We start from the raw sequence: 18025 nt of genomic DNA on the forward strand, positions 1-18025 counted from the left end.
CACAAGGCGCAGAGATAGCGATTTAGACAGGTTTGGGCCGTCTGATCGACGTAATACCCTACGTCATGTGTCTTTGGTGTATTGTATTGATCTGTAGTAGATAGATCTTGATGGATCGTCTATGTATCTTGTCCGCTAGGGAACCCCTGCCTCTCCTTATATAGTCTGGAGGAGCAGGGTTACAAGGTAAGTATCCTATTTGGTACTATACAATGTCTTGCGGTGCACGCCGAGCAGCGCCGTGATCTTGTTGGTTGGGCCACCCCTGGGGGCGCAGCCCATGTGGTCTGCCGTGGGTATCCGGGGGCCATACCCCCACACCGACTCCATGCGTAGGCGTCGTCTGCCGGTCATGGCGTCCCATTCTGTCCTAGTGGGCATCGTGGTGAACCAACGTGCCTATCCACGTTCGTACGAGGGTTAGACAGAACAGCACCGGCATGCCCGACGATGTTTGGCCCGGCATGGCCATTGGTTACATCGGGACGTGACGGTCTCTTCCTTGGTGTCAGAGTTTTGACCCAGGCCCATACGCCTGGACCTGGAGTGGTTGGCGGCGGTACAGGACCTCGTCGGGTGAGACGGAGCTCGCACCCGAGGGGTTGGGCGAGGTGGAGCACAAACCCAAGGGTCGGGCGGGCCTCAGGGTCGGGCAAGGCGGAGCCTGCGGCCTTGAGGTCGGGCGAGACGGAGCCCGCAACCTTGGGGTCAGGCAAGGCGGAGCCGGCGGCCTCGGGGTCGGGCGAGGCGGAGCCCTCCCTAGAGGTCGGGCAAGGCGGAGCCCGCACACCTTGGGAGATGTAGTCGCGCTCTTTACTGCTCGGATGAATTAATGTTGATGGCCATTAGCTCCTTCTCTTCGGGTACCCTAGTATTGGTCCCCGACACCATCTGTTTCAAATTATAAGTCGCTTTGACTTTTTTTGGTACAACCATTTTATTATGCATCTAGATATTATAATATGTCTAGTACATAACAAAATGGATGAAACAAAAAAGTCAAAGAGACTTATAATTTAGAACGGAGCGAGTAATATTGTTTCGACATGGTTTAGAATAAATGGCGCATACCGAGTATGTGACTAGCTCCATTCCATTCCAATCTTGATACCAACCAATACAAAAGTCAATTAGTGTGTCTCCAACAATCTTATATTGGCCCCGTTCGCTTGGAGGAATTTTGGAACCTGGCTTGATCCGCTTCTTTTTTCATTCAGAACAGTGTTTTTCTCTCACAGATTCCTCCAAAATTCCTCAAAACGAATGGGGCCAATATAAGCTAATATGAGCTCTAAGCTAGCACACGTGGAGAGAGACAACAACATTATATCATATTGTGTGAGAGATGAGATCATGAAATTTGCAAGACTATCTCTTAATTTCGCGCTAGCCTTTTGTCTTTTACACTATTCAACGAATGAAAAAATGATTCGGCTAAGGTAGATCATTGGAAACACTCTTAGGGTTCCAAGAAAGTTCTGGCTCAACAAACTTCTATCGAGCTTATTGGTGGAGCCACTGCCCAGCGGCCCCGTGGCCGTCCAAGCTCGTCGCACAAATTGTAGAAGGATTTTTTATTTATATCAAAGAGAAATAATACATATTTTAAATAAATATTTCTGCCAGATCATTTGGGCTCTTAAAAGTTTGGCTTCGACACTAGTCGAGCTAGAATAAAACCGCTCATAATACATTTCTCAAATAAATGCTAGTTGTGGCTAAGAACTCTCAACATCGGTCTTTAGTGATGAGTTATATGGCGTTGTTTTCAAGACTCATCAAATTTATTGATGTGTCACAATATTAAATGCAAGTAAAACTAGATGGAACTCTACTAAGACTGACCTAAACATCCCACTAATCGCAATTCTGAACTTGGTGTCCAGATTCTCCTGAAGCTTGAGCCTGCATATAACCCTGTCTCAAGCTGGTTTTTTTAATAACCTTATCGTGTTGTGGAGGACCTTTTGCTTATCAGTTGTATCTGCCTCATGACAATTGATTCATCTGGTTTCCATGTCCTTAGTTCAAACCATTTTTTCCAATCTATACTCCGAAGTATGTTGATTTACCTTGCGTAGTTGATTTTGATTAGAACCCACTAGTGCCTCTGACCTGAGGTGGTTCTTCAATATCGATGGTGACTATTCCAAAGTTAGAGCCAAAAAGGACTAACTTGCCACAATGCATCAACCCGGGAAGGTTATTATGTGGTACCCGAGTAATTTTCTGACTCTTATCTTAGTTTAGAGACAAGTATATGTTAGTGGGAGGGAATCATCTCAAAATTAGAAATATGAAAAAAAAAAATAGAACGATCATTTATAGTCATTTTAGTTTTGACTCACTGACTAATATGGCAAAGTTTGATTAATTCTTTTTTACAAATGGATCTAAGGGGATTGGAGGAAATTAATAGATATTTTTTTTAACTCATGAGGCATCTAATTACAAATGGATCAAAGTTTGATTCTTTTTTTTTACAAATGGATCTCCTCCGACCTCCACCAAACCGAACAAGAACGAGGTCTTATTATATATTTAAACATATCTTATATCTAGATATATTAAAAAAGTCAAAATGATCTATAATTTAGAACATAGAGTATATAAACTAGTGATAGATTAATCTTGTACCGCCAACTAGAGGAAAATCACCGCCAACTGCAGCAGGTGCACCATCGAAGAACGGCATTGTCCTCTGCCGTAGCTCCAGCACCTCTGCCTTCGCCGTTGTCACGTCAAACCCGTCCTCCGCCTCACTGTCCACTGGCAGGCCCTGCTTGAGCCGCCCGAGCCGGCGCGCGTGGAGCACTTGCTGCGCCACAACTGGCAGGCGCACCGCCTCGTACTCTGCCAGCGCGTGCGCAGGCGTCGGCTCTGAGTTCCGCTTCGCCAAGCACTGCCCGAGCGTGCACGCGTCCATGACCGACATGTTGGTGCTCCGCAGCCCGTGCGGAGTCGTCGGGTGCGCCGCGTCGCCGACCAGCACCACGCGGCCGCCCGCCCACGACAACCGCGGCAGCGGGTCCGCGTCGTAGATCACGTTCACGAACGGCGCCGCGGTCTCCCTGATCAGACGCGCCAGCTCGGGGCACCAGACGCGCTCCGCCTCGTCCCGCACCCGCGCCACCATGGCGTCCGTCGCCTCCATGGTCACCGAGCTCCCCTGAACAACGAGCAGAATCAGTAATCCGCGCGAGCAGAATCCTAGCACGTCGACGACGCAGCGAGGGGGCGGAGATTACCGTGAGCTCCGGTTCTGGGCCGTTGATGTACCAGAGCCAGTTGAGCCTGCTCCTGGCCAGCTCGTAGAGCACGGCGTGGGTCTTGTAAGCAAGATCGAAGTAGAGGCAGTTGCCGAGCTCCGGGTAGGCTCTTCGGATGCTGGTCAAGGTGTCGCAGCTCTCTTTCCCGCTGAAATCAATCACGCCTCGCCACGCGCAGTACCCGGAGTACCTGCTCCGACCACGGCGAATAAGAAACGGGTCACTCTGGACCAAATCATCGAACCAATCAACCAAATAGGCAGGAAGCTGAACCTGAGCTTGAGGTCTGGCAAGAAGCTGCGACGGACAGACGACGTGGAGCCGTCCGCGGCGATGAGCAGGTCCCCCGTGACCTCAACCGTCTCTCCCGTCCGCAGCACGCGGGCCGTCGCGACGACCCCGCGTGTGTCGTCCGGCGCCTCGAACGACAGGAACTGGTGGCCCCACAACACGGTCACCGCGGGCGGCAGCTCCTCGTGCAGCCGCCGGTGCAGGTCGCCCCAGTGCGCCGCGCGGAAATTCAAGTCGTCGTCCCTCGCCAGCGTCCGCACCGCCTTCGTCTCGCTGTCCGTGGCTCTGTTCTGCGGCCTTAAACGGTCAACTCGCAAATTCCAATTGATCTCACCTCAACACGAGCGCGGGCGATCCGGAGAGGGCGGGGGAGCTTACCAGATCGACGGCGAGCGGCAGCGTGGCCGCGTCGATTCCCCACCCCGGGATCCAGCGCGAGAGGGTCTCCATAGACTGCGGGTCGAGGCCCAGTCCGGCGCCCGTGCCGCTCCCGGCCGCCGGCGCCGGCGCCTTCTCCAGCACAATCAGCTCCCATCCCGCGTCAGCCACGGCATGAGCGCACGCTAGCCCAGCCACGCTCCCTCCCACCACAACAGCCACCCTCTTTCCCATCTAGCCAATTTGCCCCACAACCATCCGCGTCGCTCTCCCGTTTCTATACGGCACCCAAAAAGATTCCGCCTTGGCTCCTCCGCCCACACGGCCACACGTCCCACGATGGCAACGGCGTGCCACCATGCCATTCCGCTACGCGACTGCAACGTACTGATCAGGACCCTGGCCAGGCGCGGCAGTTTCTCACGCGTCATGGCGGTGTACTACGATCTCCGCGCGCGCGGCCTCGTCGCAGACAGCTACACCTACCCGTTCGTGCTCAGGGCAATCGGCGTGATGAAGCTGTCCGTCGAGGGGCGCAAGGTGCACGCGGCCGCGGTGAAGACCGGGTTCCGTTGGGATGCGTACACCGCAAGTTCGCTGATGGAGATGTACACGATGCTGGGCCGTGTGGACTTCGCACGGAAGGTGTTCGACGAGATGCCGCATAGATTCCTGGTGCTGTGGAATATGATGATGAGGTGCTACATCAGGTGTGGCCGCTTCACAGCAGCAGTTGCGTTAGCTGAGGAGATGGAGAGAAGCGGTGCCACACCTGACAGGGTGACATTGGTGACCGCCGTTACCGCTTGCACCAGAGCAGGCAACCTGAGCTTGGGAAGGAGGATTCGTTCATACATGGATGGAGTCTTTGGATTCAGCCTCCCAGTTGCAAATGCGCTTCTGGACATGTATACGAAGAATGGTTACTTGGAAGAGGCGGTGAAGATGTTTGAGCAAATGCCCGAGAGGAACATCGTATCTTGGACTATACTAGTGTCAGGATATACTGTTGCTGGTCAGCTGGACAAGGCAAGAGTGCTTTTCTACCAGTGCACACAGAAGGATCTAATCCTGTGGACTGCAATGATCAATGCATGTGTACAACATGGAAGCTTTGAGGAGGCACTGACATTGTTCCGAGACATGCAGTTACAACGAGTGGAGCCTGACAAGTTCACTGTCGTCACTCTCCTCACATGCTGTGCCAATATCGGCGCTCTTGATCAAGGTGAATGGGTCCATCAGTATGCTGAAGGCAGGAATATGAAAATTGATGCAGTTCTTGGCACGGCATTGATTGAGATGTACTCAAAGTGTGGGCATGTTGACAAGTCACTGCAAATCTTTGGGCGAATGCAAGGCAGAGATGCTGCAGCCTGGACTGCCATCATCTGTGGTCTGGCCACAAATGGCCAGGCCAGCAAGGCTCTTGAATTGTTTGAAGAGATGCAGAGAAGCAAAACAAAGCCTGATGGTATCACGTTCATTGGAGTACTGAGTGCCTGTTGCCATGGTGGCTTGGTCGATGAAGGACGGAGACATTTCCAAGCCATGAAGGAGGTCTATCAGATAGAGCCGAGAATCGAACATTATAGCTGCCTTGTCAATCTTCTAGGTCATGCTGGTCTACTATATGAAGCTGAGAAGTTGATCGGTGGCATGCCTGTTAACAATGATACTATGCCTCTGTTTGGTGCACTCCTCACTGCCTGCAAAGCTTATAGCAATGTTGAGATGAGCGAACGGTTGACAAAAAGAATTGCCAAGGAAGATTGTTCCCAAAATCCTGATGTTAATGTCCTCATGTCTAATGTGTATGCAACAGCAAGTCGATGGGAGGAAGCAATAAGAGTGAGAAGTAAGATGACACATCCTGCGGTCAAGAAGACTGCAGGTTGCAGCATGATTGAGGTAAAAGAATACTGTTGATGGAGCTGATACTGCGATATACCTAATGTTTTGGAGTTGGAATGGTTGACAAAACAGAAATATGCTTGATTATATAGTCAAAGAAACTCAAGTCAATAACTATTTGATAAATTTAGTGTTCAGAATTCTGGTTAGTTTGACATTGAAATGTTCAGACTTGCTTAGTCGACATTGCTGGAATAATCAAAGCATACAGTACAGCAAAATGTAGTGTTCGTTCTTTGAGTCAATATATCCTCTTCTGTCAAAGTTCAAACACCCTGTTCGCTTGATCGTTTCTGTGGCTTATAAGCCGGCTGATGTTGTTTTATTGTGAGAGAAAAATACTGTATCATGCCTGATAAGTTTGGCTTGAAGCATTTTATGTCCACAAGATGCATAGCCTTTCAGAAAGATTTCAATGTAAAGTTTATACACCTGCAATGAAAAAAGCAAAGAGGTAGGCTGTTCAAAGCCTGGTGTTTGTGGTACCTGTGTTTCCATCACTGCTGCTGATGAATATTTTTTTTCTCGAACACGCAGATGAGCTACAAATGGTTAATATTAAGGAAGAGGGGGGGGGGGGGGGGGGGGGGGGGTAAAGAATCCCACAAACACATACCCAACTAGTTCTCAGATGTGATGAATATACCTAATGGACCACCTTCCATTCTCAGTAAAAGGGCAAATTCTCAATTCCTAGCTTAGCAGTTCCAATCATGACAAATCTTATGATAACAAAGAGCGTGTTTAGTTGGTGGAAGTTTGGAATTTGGGCTACTGTAGCACTTTCGTTTTTATTTGGTAATTAGTGTTCAATCATGGATTAATTAGGCTCAAAACGTTCGTCTCGTAATTTCCAACCAAACTGTGCAATTAGTTTTTTTTCGTCTATATTTAATGCTCCATGCAGGTATCGCAAGATTCGATGTGATGGGTACTGTAGCACTTTTTGGGAATTTGGTATGGAACTAAACACGGGCAAAACAATATATGAAGTTGGCCACTGTGTCAACTCTTGAACATGCAAGGCCTTGCAGTTGCTGATGATTCTGCAATTCAGCTGGAGCCTGGTCGTCGAGACTTGCAGGGCTTTTCTCAAATTAGGTTGTTCGATGCTGTGTGGTGTCTTCCTGTTTGATATTGGAATCTGGAATTCAGATTGTGAACAACTTGCTTTCTGAACATGTCAATGCTCCTAGATTATTTTTGGCTCGCCTCTGGATTAGCAAGACAAATGTGGTGCTGATACTTGTTTGCATAAGGTGGTTCATAGAGAGAGATCCAAATTTGGTTACCTCATTAGTCTGCTGCCGCGCAAGTTCACCTTAGTATTTATCTGGATTTGATTTATTTAGCATAATTAGAGCTACCAATTTGCTTGAACTGATAAAATTGGCAGACCCACGGGGCGGCCATGGCTGGTTTCCATCGGCTTTCAGGCTTTCTTCCTTCTTGATTATACCCTGCACTTATCTATTTTTTACGTTTCTATTTGTATATAATCCCGTGTCCTTCCTTTGTTTGAAATAGCGGATACAACAAACTTCTTATGGTCTTGGACTACCAACCAGAGGATTAAGTATTGGGTTCAGTTTCGGGAGGTGTTTCAGATGCAAATAACTCCAATGACCTACTAACACAAATCAGCAGTCGGTGTCAAGCTGCCCTTGTAGTCTATTTCAAGTCCATTTGCATAATATCAGCTGCTACATCTCACAGATGTTTGACCTTTTTATTAGTTACTGACTGCGCGTACAAGATAATTCGCCTTTGTTACCTCATTTTAAAGGTCCGTTATCCTTTCTTCACAATCTGGTCGCAGAAGAGAGAATACAGAACATGCCGTGGAAACCCTGCAACATTGGCGTGTAAGATCATATGAAAGAGAGAATACAGAACATCATCCCTCTTGGAAACCCTGCTCCATCGCTGTGAGATCATGCACACGAATCTTCAGCGGGTTTCTAGAAAACACCAGCAGGTTTCTTCTACACCATCTTACGGAGTACATTGGAACATTGGATGCATCTGAACCAACAAGAACTATTATACAGGCATTTCTGAGTACTTTACAGAGGTCGTTAACAGATTGATTGTTCATGATCCAAATGCTCTCGTCTTCATTCCTGGAGAAAGCTATCTAATCCCTACTAAACTCTACCAAGTTAGCTACAGCATGAGTGGTTAAGTGGTCTCCTTGTCAGCAGTAGAACATCACCCTTTTCACCTTCTCCTTCACAGCAGGCAGGGGCTTCACCGAGACTCCGTTTGTGCCATTGAAGCTCTTCGACGTCTGGTTCTCCGACATCTCTGGTTCCATGTAGAACCGAGCCCGGAATGCTGCCAGGTGTGCGTAGTATGCAGGAGGGACTGTTAAGAAGCAAAATATACAACATCACAGGTCAAAGTTGTTTTCTGAACAGGCGAGCAGGCTAAACAGTCGATAAAAATTGTGGAACTAGGCAAAAGTTTGTCTGTAAAGCACAGATGAACGTACCAACAGAAACCGAGCGTGTGCACCGGGCATAACTGCATCAATAACATGTACATCAAGCTAAGAAAATTCTGAAAAGTTAAAGTTCAAAGTGCAAGGGACAAATATAGCATATAAAAGAAGTGCATTACGTGTAGCAAAGGTTGTTTGTCAATGTCTGCATTTCGTCTGCTGTGAAATTGTTCTCATCCCAGAGGACATGGTAGTGAGCAGGCCTACTTGTTCCCTGGCAAACTCACAAATCAGTCATTTGAGTACCGTACAGTACGGAGAATCTGACTACATTCCCATGCTACTGATCCAAGTACCATAGCTGTACAATCACATGATAAAAGGTTGACCATAGGATCAGTTTGTTATATTCTTTTAGCATATGGCCTTCACTAGGTAGATAGGTGCAGTGATAGCTTGTGGAATAGAGCATATGACAAGACTTTTCAATACTATTTTGGTCACAAATGACATTCAGTACAGGAACATATGCTGTTTGGTTCCCAGGATCCCACAAAGGAATACCAGCCCTGTTTGGTTCCCAGGAAGGAATTGGAAGGTAATCTAATAATGAAATGGGAAGCACTTTCTAGATATTTGTTTCAATTCATGGGGGCCAAACAGGCCCTTACCTGAATTCCAGCATGACTACAGAGGTAGAAATCAAACTCCGTTGGGTGGCATATCTTAGAATCAACAACGGTTCCTGTTTTCAATTAACTTGTGAGCAGTCATAGAAACAAGAGAATAACTTCAACGTCATGCAATTTAAACAAAAGAAAAATCTGACTGCCTCAAAAGAGTGGCTAATTTCTTAAAATCCACAAGATATTTTTTACTCCAAAACACAATACATTTTAGTTCAAGTACTAATAAACTTTGGAATATGTCAGTTGAAAGAGTGTGGTTATAGATACACATCCTAAAGATTTAGAGGCCATAGATATACTACCTGGCAGAATATTTCCACTCTTGTCCATGCTACTTCTGTCTTTGTGATTATTTGCAAATAGTCTTGTATGATGACGTTTTTGAACTACCACAAATGTTACAGGAGGCTGGTAATTTGGTTCTAGGGATGCACATGCCTGAAAGAAAGCACTAGTTAGTAAACTCTAAGAAGGAGCTTAGAAGAGTGTAATAGAATAAAATAAAATGCAACCAACCTTACGGATGGCATCTAACTCGTAAAGGAGGACTTGGTAGAACTGGCCTTCACTAACACCGTCCCTGAAAGAGAAATTGAATAAATTTAACATGTGCATAATTTAGTTACAACATAAAGAAGACCTAGCAATGGATACGTCCACCCTGCGATACATCACTAACCTACACCCTTACGTATTTAGAAAAGATTCACATGGCAATAATAGGCATCAGACATGTTTTATTATTGCCATCTACAAGCTACAGGTGATGGTCAATATTTGCAAACATACCTGTAGAATATTATTCTCAATGGCTTCTGTCCAGTGGCCTTCCTGAAGGATATTAAGAGCTCCCTGCACAACAAAACATCACAGGAAATAAGTTAAATCAGCCAATATTTTTAATAGATTAAATTATATATTGCGCTTCTGGATTTCACATTGCTCGTAGATAAAAACCTGATCATGCCGCCTGTTACAGTGCCTCTCTGAGGATCATGCCATGTTTTGTAAAGGTCCTGAATGAGCTCTTGCCGGTGTGCCTGAGCACAAACCAATCCAGCATACTTTGTAACTTCTGGCCAATCTTGAGAAGCAACAACCTGTGAGCAGCATATTAAAATAAAGAGAGAGATAAGTCCGAAATCAAGATAAGGATGTGTGTATCCTGATGAATACGACATTTTGATGCAGAAAATGGCAAAATAGTAATGAGCCTTACGGCAGCAATTGATGGACTTGAGTCCTCCCCGGTTTCAGGATGTGTTACATCTGCACCAAATATAATAGTTGGTATGTCACTGACCAAAGGAATCCTCCAACTTATTGCATCCAGGAGCACAGTGTTTCTTCCTCCCATCTGAATTTAATGGTATCGTTAGCCAATAATAGAGCCACTTATCTACTAAAGTTGCTGTTCTGCACTGTATTTTATGTATAAACAAGGTGGTAAGTACCTTAACATTAATTTTCAGTGAGACATTTGCCAAGTACTGCTTGCTGATCTTAAAAACATGCTTGGTTAAGCAACATTGTGATATCAATCCCAAATCAGTTTCACAAATACGTTTGATGTCACCTACAAATACAAAGTTATATCGCTTTGAATTGAATATATATAAAGTTATATCTGAGAAAATATGTAAGAGTTCAAAAGGTAAATATATATGCAAGGCAATTAGCAGATGACACTTACCATATAACGGACCATTGTTGTCAGGGAGGATAGCCAAAAGAAGTTCAAGTTCTTTACCCTTGAGTTTGTTCAATGCCATATTATACACATTTTTAAGTGCCTTCACTACCTGGTCTGGTCTAGCTGAATATATTGGCATCACTGGCTCACTGTTAAATTCCTGTAATACTTAGGAGGTCAAATTAAAAGATGCTTACAGTTTCAATTTAAACAAGTATTTGTCTTGTGCACAAACACGAGCAGAGATGAGGGGTATAGTACCATGCCCGAAATCTGACACATTTGCGCCAATTCCTGGCAAAATCCCCTAGCTGTGTTTTCTGGAACACTCCTTGAGAAGTTTATACACGCCCAATGGCTCACCTTGCATCCATTTATCACTTTCTGTAAAATGAGTTATTTTAGGCCTAAAAGTAGTGCAATCAAACATAGTAATTAGCAAACAATAGACGCACACAAGCTGGAATCTTACCTTGTTTACCATGTTCCATTGACCAACCTGTGGTAAGCACTCTTTCTCTTTTCCAGTGTCATGATACTTCAACTGAATTCACAAAAGTTATTCAACGCATCAATAATGAGCAACTAACTTCATGAATAATAGTGTAAGGTGCTTCCAAAGGGGAAAAAATTGAATAACAGTGACATAAGATTATTCTTACCCAAGGCGCAGGAAGGACTCGAGCTTCAACAGAGGTTAGCTTCTCACTAATGTTGATCCCAAATTCCTTTGCATATGGATCTTGCTCATATCCATTTTGATGAACTGTCTGAAAACAAATAATAATCTGAAGCCTCTTGAGCCATTTTAACAAAAGTTTTGATTAATTAACACCATCACTTATGAAAAGTGAAAAACCCTAGCAGCATTAATGGGTGTCTATTCAAGGCCCACTGCATGGAAAGCTTGGACCACTGGCAAATAAATGCAGGACTCTAGGATAGGACAATGAACAGTTATAATGCATGTGCTTGCAATGTTCAGATTAGTTCATCAAGAACAAAAAAAACCTAGAATGCTAGAACATTTAGCTCCACATATAATACGTATGATCAGTTCAAGAGAGATGATTCAGTTTACTTACAATAAAACCCTAGTACATCTAGCTCAACATACAGCAGGTGTGTGTGTGTTCAAAAGTTACTTCTTTAATAATAGGGGAGATGACAAAAACTCTCAACCTGTAGAATATCCATCTCCTGTTCTCTAGGCCTTTGGCATGTAACCTTTAGCAATGATGTGATCTGTTTTTCATTCAGCCTCTTCGTGTATCTCTGGCCTTCAACGATCTTGCTTGCCTGGTAAAAAAAAAAACTCAATATTACAATGTTCATTATTGAGTGTAACACTAATAGAAACATAAACACAATTGACAAGAAAACACAAGTTTGTGATTAGCATATATACTGACCTCCATCGGTAGATAGTTTGCCTTCTTTTGGTTCCCAACCTGAAGGCAGGGAAGATGAGGATGCTGAATGGTGAAACCATACATTTCCTTGAAGTATTCCACCACAGATTTCATATTCATTTGTTCATCAATCGGGAAACTGTCAAAATTAGAAGAAGAAAAAACAATCGCATGATTTAGGCATCAATGTTTAACAACCCTTCATCGTCACATAATTTATTTTGTCAAATGTATTCACTGCTAAGGCGAATTAGATAAATCAATGTAATTAATGTAAGCAAAAATTGAGTATAGCCGCTTTTTGGTGTCAACAGGTTACCATTCTTTTATGTTCATCAAATCAGGCTACGATCATGTATTGAAAGAGAGATGACAATAACAGTACTTCAGGAGCTAGCAAAACCATTCAGAATCTGAACATACATTAGTTCATGAGTTGGTTGCGTTGTCAGCCCAGAAATGCGATACTTGCGCCTTACATTCCCCCGGTGAGTGACCTCAACTTTTACGCCCCGCAATGCCTTCTTGATCTGCTTGGCATAATAAGCAAATTACATAGATAAATTGCTGATTAGAGAGCACAAAAACCAAAGGACATAACCAGCTAACAGTCCATAAGTAATGCTAGCACCCAATGGCAGCTGTTACAAATCACTGTGGTACTATGCTAGATTCCTTGCCCAACCACAGTAATATTACCTTGATTCGGTTAGCATCGGACAATGGCCTTGATATGACATCCTTTCCTAATATCTGGGCCACGAACTCGATCACCGGCAGGGGTTCAATGAACGCCGTGGACGACATGTCTGCCGTCAACATCTCCGTGTAAGCAACAGCCACAGGACAAAAAAGAAATCACATGCATGAGGGCAACAAATATTCCCCAGCCAGCACAACTCACCGATGTTAAGCGACAATCCCATTTGTGTCGGCCGGATGCTCTGGTAGAACCCACACCACGACTGCAGGCCGTCGCCTAGCCGCTGCGGCTTCCTGATGTCCGGCGAGTAGAAGGACCGCCCTATCGACACGTACCTAATCAATGGGGAAGAAGCGCTGTTAGCACTAGCTTCCTCAAATCCAAGAGCGCAAACGGGCAATGTGTGGCGCTGCAATCAATGCAGGCACCGATGGAAAAAAATACCTCTGGTTGGCGAGCTCACGCAGCACGATGTCGAGTACCTGTAGGGCCTCCTGCGGCGCGTCCGCCTGCCGCCCGGCGATGAACTGCCTGAGGTGGTGGAGGTCGGCACGCGCGGCGAACTTGATGGCGACCCTGTACTCCCTCTCCCTGGAGGGACGCAATCCCGCGAATCAGTACGACATGCCATTATTAAGAAAGACGCACGAGGAGGGAGGCGGCCCAAGTGGCGCAAGAAACAAATGCAGGCACGTACCGGGGCGGGATGCCGGTGCCGTCGTCCTCATCGGTGAGGCGCACGACGAACTCGCGAGCGTCGAACGGGAGGGTGCCCGCGGTGTAGAGATTCTTGCGGCCGTCGTAGGCCGGGAGTCGCATTCCGAGGTCGGACGCGCGGTAGAGGCGGACCAGCTCCGCCATTATGGCCCGGTTCACGGTCCGCGAGCTCACCTCCGGCGTGATCTTCACCTGCAAAACCACCCAAAGACGTCGCCTTTTGATCTCAATTGCGCTAGCGCTCAAGGCCAGCGAGGCGAAATGAGCGGCGAGCGAGCACTTACATCATACTGGGTGAGGTCCTTGTCCGGGAGCTCGGCGAGGAAGTGGTTGGCCTTGACGACGCAGCGCGCGCCCACCGTCCCGAATCCCGGCCGGCGGCAGAACGACAGCCCCTTGCTCGGCACGGGCGGCCCAATGACCGTGCGCGGCGGCGGCGCCGGCTCTACCGCTACCGCAAGCGCAAGCGCGGCGCGTGGTTCACCCGGCGCCTTGGCCCGGCCGCGCCCGCCGCGGCGCCTCCCGCCTCCTCCGCACCTCTTGCCTCCCTCCGGCAGCACGGCCGCCGCGGCCGAAGCCGCCGGCGGCTCCGCCTTGGGCTGCGTCACGCTGCTCTGCAGCGGTTGCTTCCTCCGCTCCGCGTGCCCGCCCTTGTTGGCTGCACCCTGGTGGTGCCGCGCCTGCGCCTGCGGCGGCGGTGGCGGGGGGGGCGCCATGTCCAGGACCTCGAGCATGTGACCAATCACTGGAGAGGGCCGACGAGGTCGTGCGTTGCCCGACAAGGCGGCAGCAGCAGCTCGCCTGCGCGGACGCCTTATAACGTGATCAGTGGAGTAGCAGCAAAGCGGCAAATGCGAAATCAGGCAGAAGCTGAGCGGAACGAGAGCAACGAGCCAAGAAAGAGGCCGCCGCACTGTGAAAACGAAGCGACCCACGCGCGGTAAAAAAAAATAAAAAAAATAAAAAGCTTTGCTTGCGTCCTCTCCTCCTTCACGTAAAAACACCGTTCAAAATAAAACTACGGATTATAATACAAGGACCAAAATCGCGAAATTAATGTGGCGCGGGACAGAAGGGCATTAGAACCTCTCTCTCTCTCTCCAGCGCCACGGGCCGCACGGCACTGCTGATGCGGCAGCAGCTGCCCGGAGGCAGGTTTGACCTGTTTGGGACTGGGCGGCGGGCGGCGCAAGAACGGGGCCGGCGCTCTTTTCTCTCTCTCTCAGAGGTCAGAGAGCCTGTGAAAGTGAAAACACATAGCGGCAGCGGCAGCGGCAGGGCAGCCATTGAATTGAATCCTCCTGTTTTTACCAAAGGTGGCAGGCGTCGGAGATCCGGGGATTGTGCTGGAGCTCCACTAGCGCGAGTGCGCGCACGCTACGCCGCCGCCGGTGGCAGTGGCAGCAGCCATGGGTGATGGCGCGGTGCGTAAAAAAGCCGTGGAAAACGAGCTCGGGGCACGCGCACGAGACAGGTAGGGGGCGGGGCAGGGCTTCGGCGTTCGGATGGTGTTTTCCAGGTGGATGGATGGATGGGGATTTTTATTGAAAAAAGCGCAGCCCATGTTCCTTCGTGTGGTTGGCGGATAGCGTAGCGTGCGGCACTCTCGATCGCACGCAGCTCGCTCCGTGGCGTTAGGAATGTTTTTAAGGCGTCGATCGTGACGACAAGATCCGTTGCTACTGCTGGTACTACTGGCACTAGATGCTACACTCAAGATGGGTCTCGTCACTCTCGAAAAGCAGGTGGATAAACTAGTGCCCCAAGGGTGAAAAGTAGGGTCGGCTGACGTGTGGCGAAAGAAAAACAGTATTTCTTAGCTGAAAAACTAGGGCTTATAAGACCCGCCGAACACGGCACTGTTACAATTTCTTTTGACACCACACTGGACACAGTGCAAATGCATATTTTCACCCTGTTCGCGTGTTAGTTTCAGCCAGGCTTATTCAACCAGCCAACAGTATTTTTCTCTCACAGCAAATTAGCATCAGCCAGCCTAGAAACCAACCAGCGAATACGTCGTTTATTGGTGGGCAAAACAGCTACCACAATGTGGTCCATCCGGGGAAAAAACAATAGAAAGCCACAAAATGCAGTGTTCCAGTCCAGGCTCAAAATTGAAGAGCTACCAAGGTGAAACTTCCTCGCATGGACTTTACTGTTTGTCTATACTCCCTCCGTCTAGAAAAAGAATGAAACTACGTATTACGTGCCCGTAAAAGTAGTTCACGTTAAATCAAAATTCTATTAAATAATATTCATATTTACGACTCCAAAATAATTTATTATAAAAATATATTTCACAATTAATTTAATAGTATTTATTTTATATCATAAATATATATATTTTTTTATCTATAATTAATCGAACTTAAGCCACCATGATACCGTGCTAGAATTGCATCTTTTGTGTGCGAGGGATTACTATATTACTATTTGGGTTTATTTAATCTGCCAGCATGGTCCATGGGTTATAGAAAAAGCCACAACAGGAAGCTCCATGCCAGCACCGGCACTAGAGGGTAGCAAAGCAAAGCAAAGCTCGACGCAGCGAGAGCCAGAGCGAGCTAGCCGCCTCGACGGCCGCGCTCGCAGTCGCGCTTTGGAAGCGTGCCCCCGACAAGAAGGCGCTCCACTATTGCAGAATAGAATCGCCGCAGAACGCAGGGCAGATTCATCAGCCTGCCCTCATGGGTGAAATCCGTTTTTTATCGCGTCCGCCGGCCCGTGGGCGCGGCTGGCCGGCTGGCAGTAGCAACCTAGCAGGCACAGCCAGGCCCCTACTCCCTCGTAGCCGCGGCAGCCGTAGTACGAGCATGCGCACAGAACGTGCCGTCGCAGGCTTGCCTTGCATGTTGCACTGCAGCGGCGTGCGCGGCCGGGCGGGCAGGGGCAGGCCTGAGACGAACGGACGTCGCACGCCCGCCTGGGGCGGCAGCGGCAGCGGCACGGCCACGGGCGCGCGTGCCGAGGTCGTGGGACGGGCTCCGAGGGACAAAGCGGAGCGTTCGGGCATGGCGGGGCCAGGCGGCCAGATGCAGACCTTACACCCCCTGCCTGCCGGTGCCGAGGGACCAGCTGAGCAAGCCAAGCGCGCCACCCCCAGCCCGCTACAAGTCTACAACTGGCTGGGCGGAGGCTGCAGCCGCCGCATGCTGAAAAGGCGCCATCATGGCCTGGCCCGGCTGGGTCCGCGGCTTTCCTCCGCGGAACAGGACGTGCTGCGCAGGAGGCCAGTCCACCGCCTCCGGCTGGCTGGCCTGCCCGCCCGTTTGGTGGCGGACGTGGCTGGTGAACCCAGTATCTTCAGATTCGTGGATGACAAGGGTCCGGCCAAACTCACAGTCAGAGTGAGTACTTATTAGTAGTTACGCGCGCCCGTACGGAACTGGTCGCCACATCGGTGGATTAGGCGGCACGGCTACCGAGGCAACGGCAACCATGTGGCTTCCGAAGGTTACTGTTACTAGTAAAATCAGTTCCTCCTCCAACCGTACAGTTGGGTGCATACGGGTACGTGGTGGGAGATGGTCGCCGCAATCGAATCGGCAGTTGACCGATGGGTTCGAAAGCGTAGAAGGCCATTATGAATTTATGGGCGGGTACAGTGCAGCCATCAGGTAGGAGGGAGATCCGGCATCTGGCAGAGGCTGTGAGCGCAATGATTACCCCGTTGAAACAGGAAAAGGAGGTCTCGTGAGGCTCAGGCCCATGATGGTGAGCTCGGGCGTGCATGCGTCGGTACACCACACCGTACGGCGCCCGCGCATGCATGCATGCGCTCGGATCCTGCAGGTCTGATGAAGATCCGGAGGGCGTGGGCAAGCACAGGCACAAAAACACGCGTTCCCAGCACAAGCACAAAGCATGCGTGGAGCAGGGCGAGGGCTAGAAACCAACACGGTGCCGTGGCGAGCACCGGAAGGCCGGGCGCGCGTGCCGTGACCACTCACGGCGGTGCCGCGGCGTGCAGAATCCGCCCGTCACGTCGGCGCTTCCGGCCGGGCCGGAAGCCGGAGGGAGGGAGGCGGCTCAGGATGGCACCACTGGAGGCGTCGTGTCACTCCGTCTAGCCTCGAACTGCCCTCCTTTCGGCTGGCTGACTGGCTGGGCCGGCACTTATGCGGGCACTGTTTATATAAACAGTGTTTTTCAGTTAGTCACGTGAGTATTTTTCTCTCGTACTAATTCAGATAAAACAGTATTTTGTGTTATTTTTTCCGTCAGCCGAACAGCCGTCACCGGAGCTTATCATGCCGCGCGCGTGATGCGACGGGCGACGATGTCCGCCATGACTTTGAGGGGGCGCTCCTCTGGGCCTCGATCGACGGGCAGATGGATGGATGGATGGGATGGGATGGGTGACCGGTGGCAGGCACCATTACCAGTGATGAGTGTCAGTGGCACGGTAGGATAGGGTCAGGTGTCAGTCACTGTGCAGTAGTAGCCGCTAGCCAGAACCGGATCGTACTTTTACCCTCTCTCTCCCCCTAGTGCTAGGCCTAGCAAGGCGCAG

General features: G+C 48.8%; 3 protein-coding genes across 4 annotated transcripts; 1 reads left to right on the forward strand and 2 right to left on the reverse strand.

Annotated features, from left to right (window-relative positions):
* Positions 1–2410: 2410 nt before the first annotated feature.
* Positions 2411–4284, reverse strand: LOC136527066 (uncharacterized). Its single transcript, XM_066519686.1, has 4 exons — positions 3939–4284; positions 3543–3850; positions 3249–3459; positions 2411–3169 (listed from the first exon to the last, which is right to left on the reverse strand). The coding sequence occupies exons 1-4, from the start codon at positions 4170–4172 to the stop codon at positions 2615–2617; spliced, it is 1308 nt and encodes a 435-aa protein (XP_066375783.1). The 5' UTR covers positions 4173–4284; the 3' UTR covers positions 2411–2614.
* LOC136527065 (pentatricopeptide repeat-containing protein At1g31430-like) lies at positions 4278–6315 on the forward strand. The gene has a single exon (XM_066519685.1). The coding sequence runs from the start codon at positions 4278–4280 to the stop codon at positions 5865–5867; it is 1590 nt and encodes a 529-aa protein (XP_066375782.1). The 3' UTR covers positions 5868–6315.
* A 1454-nt stretch (positions 6316–7769) lies between these two features.
* LOC136528553 (protein argonaute PNH1) lies at positions 7770–15108 on the reverse strand. Of its 2 annotated transcripts, XM_066521528.1 has the most exons (23): positions 14821–15108; positions 13794–14322; positions 13490–13701; positions 13237–13383; positions 12994–13127; positions 12789–12898; positions 12513–12619; positions 12090–12228; positions 11860–11976; positions 11340–11447; positions 11150–11221; positions 10939–11061; positions 10678–10837; positions 10439–10560; positions 10204–10341; positions 9942–10084; positions 9774–9836; positions 9501–9564; positions 9287–9422; positions 8967–9040; positions 8475–8569; positions 8347–8378; positions 7770–8219 (listed from the first exon to the last, which is right to left on the reverse strand). In XM_066521528.1, exons 2-23 carry the CDS (start codon positions 14241–14243, stop codon positions 8050–8052), a joined length of 2916 nt encoding a protein of 971 aa, XP_066377625.1. In that variant the 5' UTR covers positions 14244–14322; positions 14821–15108; the 3' UTR covers positions 7770–8049. The 2 variants fall into 2 exon arrangements, with proteins under 2 accessions (XP_066377625.1, XP_066377624.1); XM_066521527.1 differs by having other exon boundaries at positions 13794–15108.
* Positions 15109–18025: the final 2917 nt, after the last annotated feature.

This window comes from Miscanthus floridulus, chromosome 19 (assembly GCF_019320115.1).
Source record: "Miscanthus floridulus cultivar M001 chromosome 19, ASM1932011v1, whole genome shotgun sequence".
Taxonomy (NCBI): Eukaryota; Viridiplantae; Streptophyta; class Magnoliopsida; order Poales; family Poaceae; genus Miscanthus; species Miscanthus floridulus.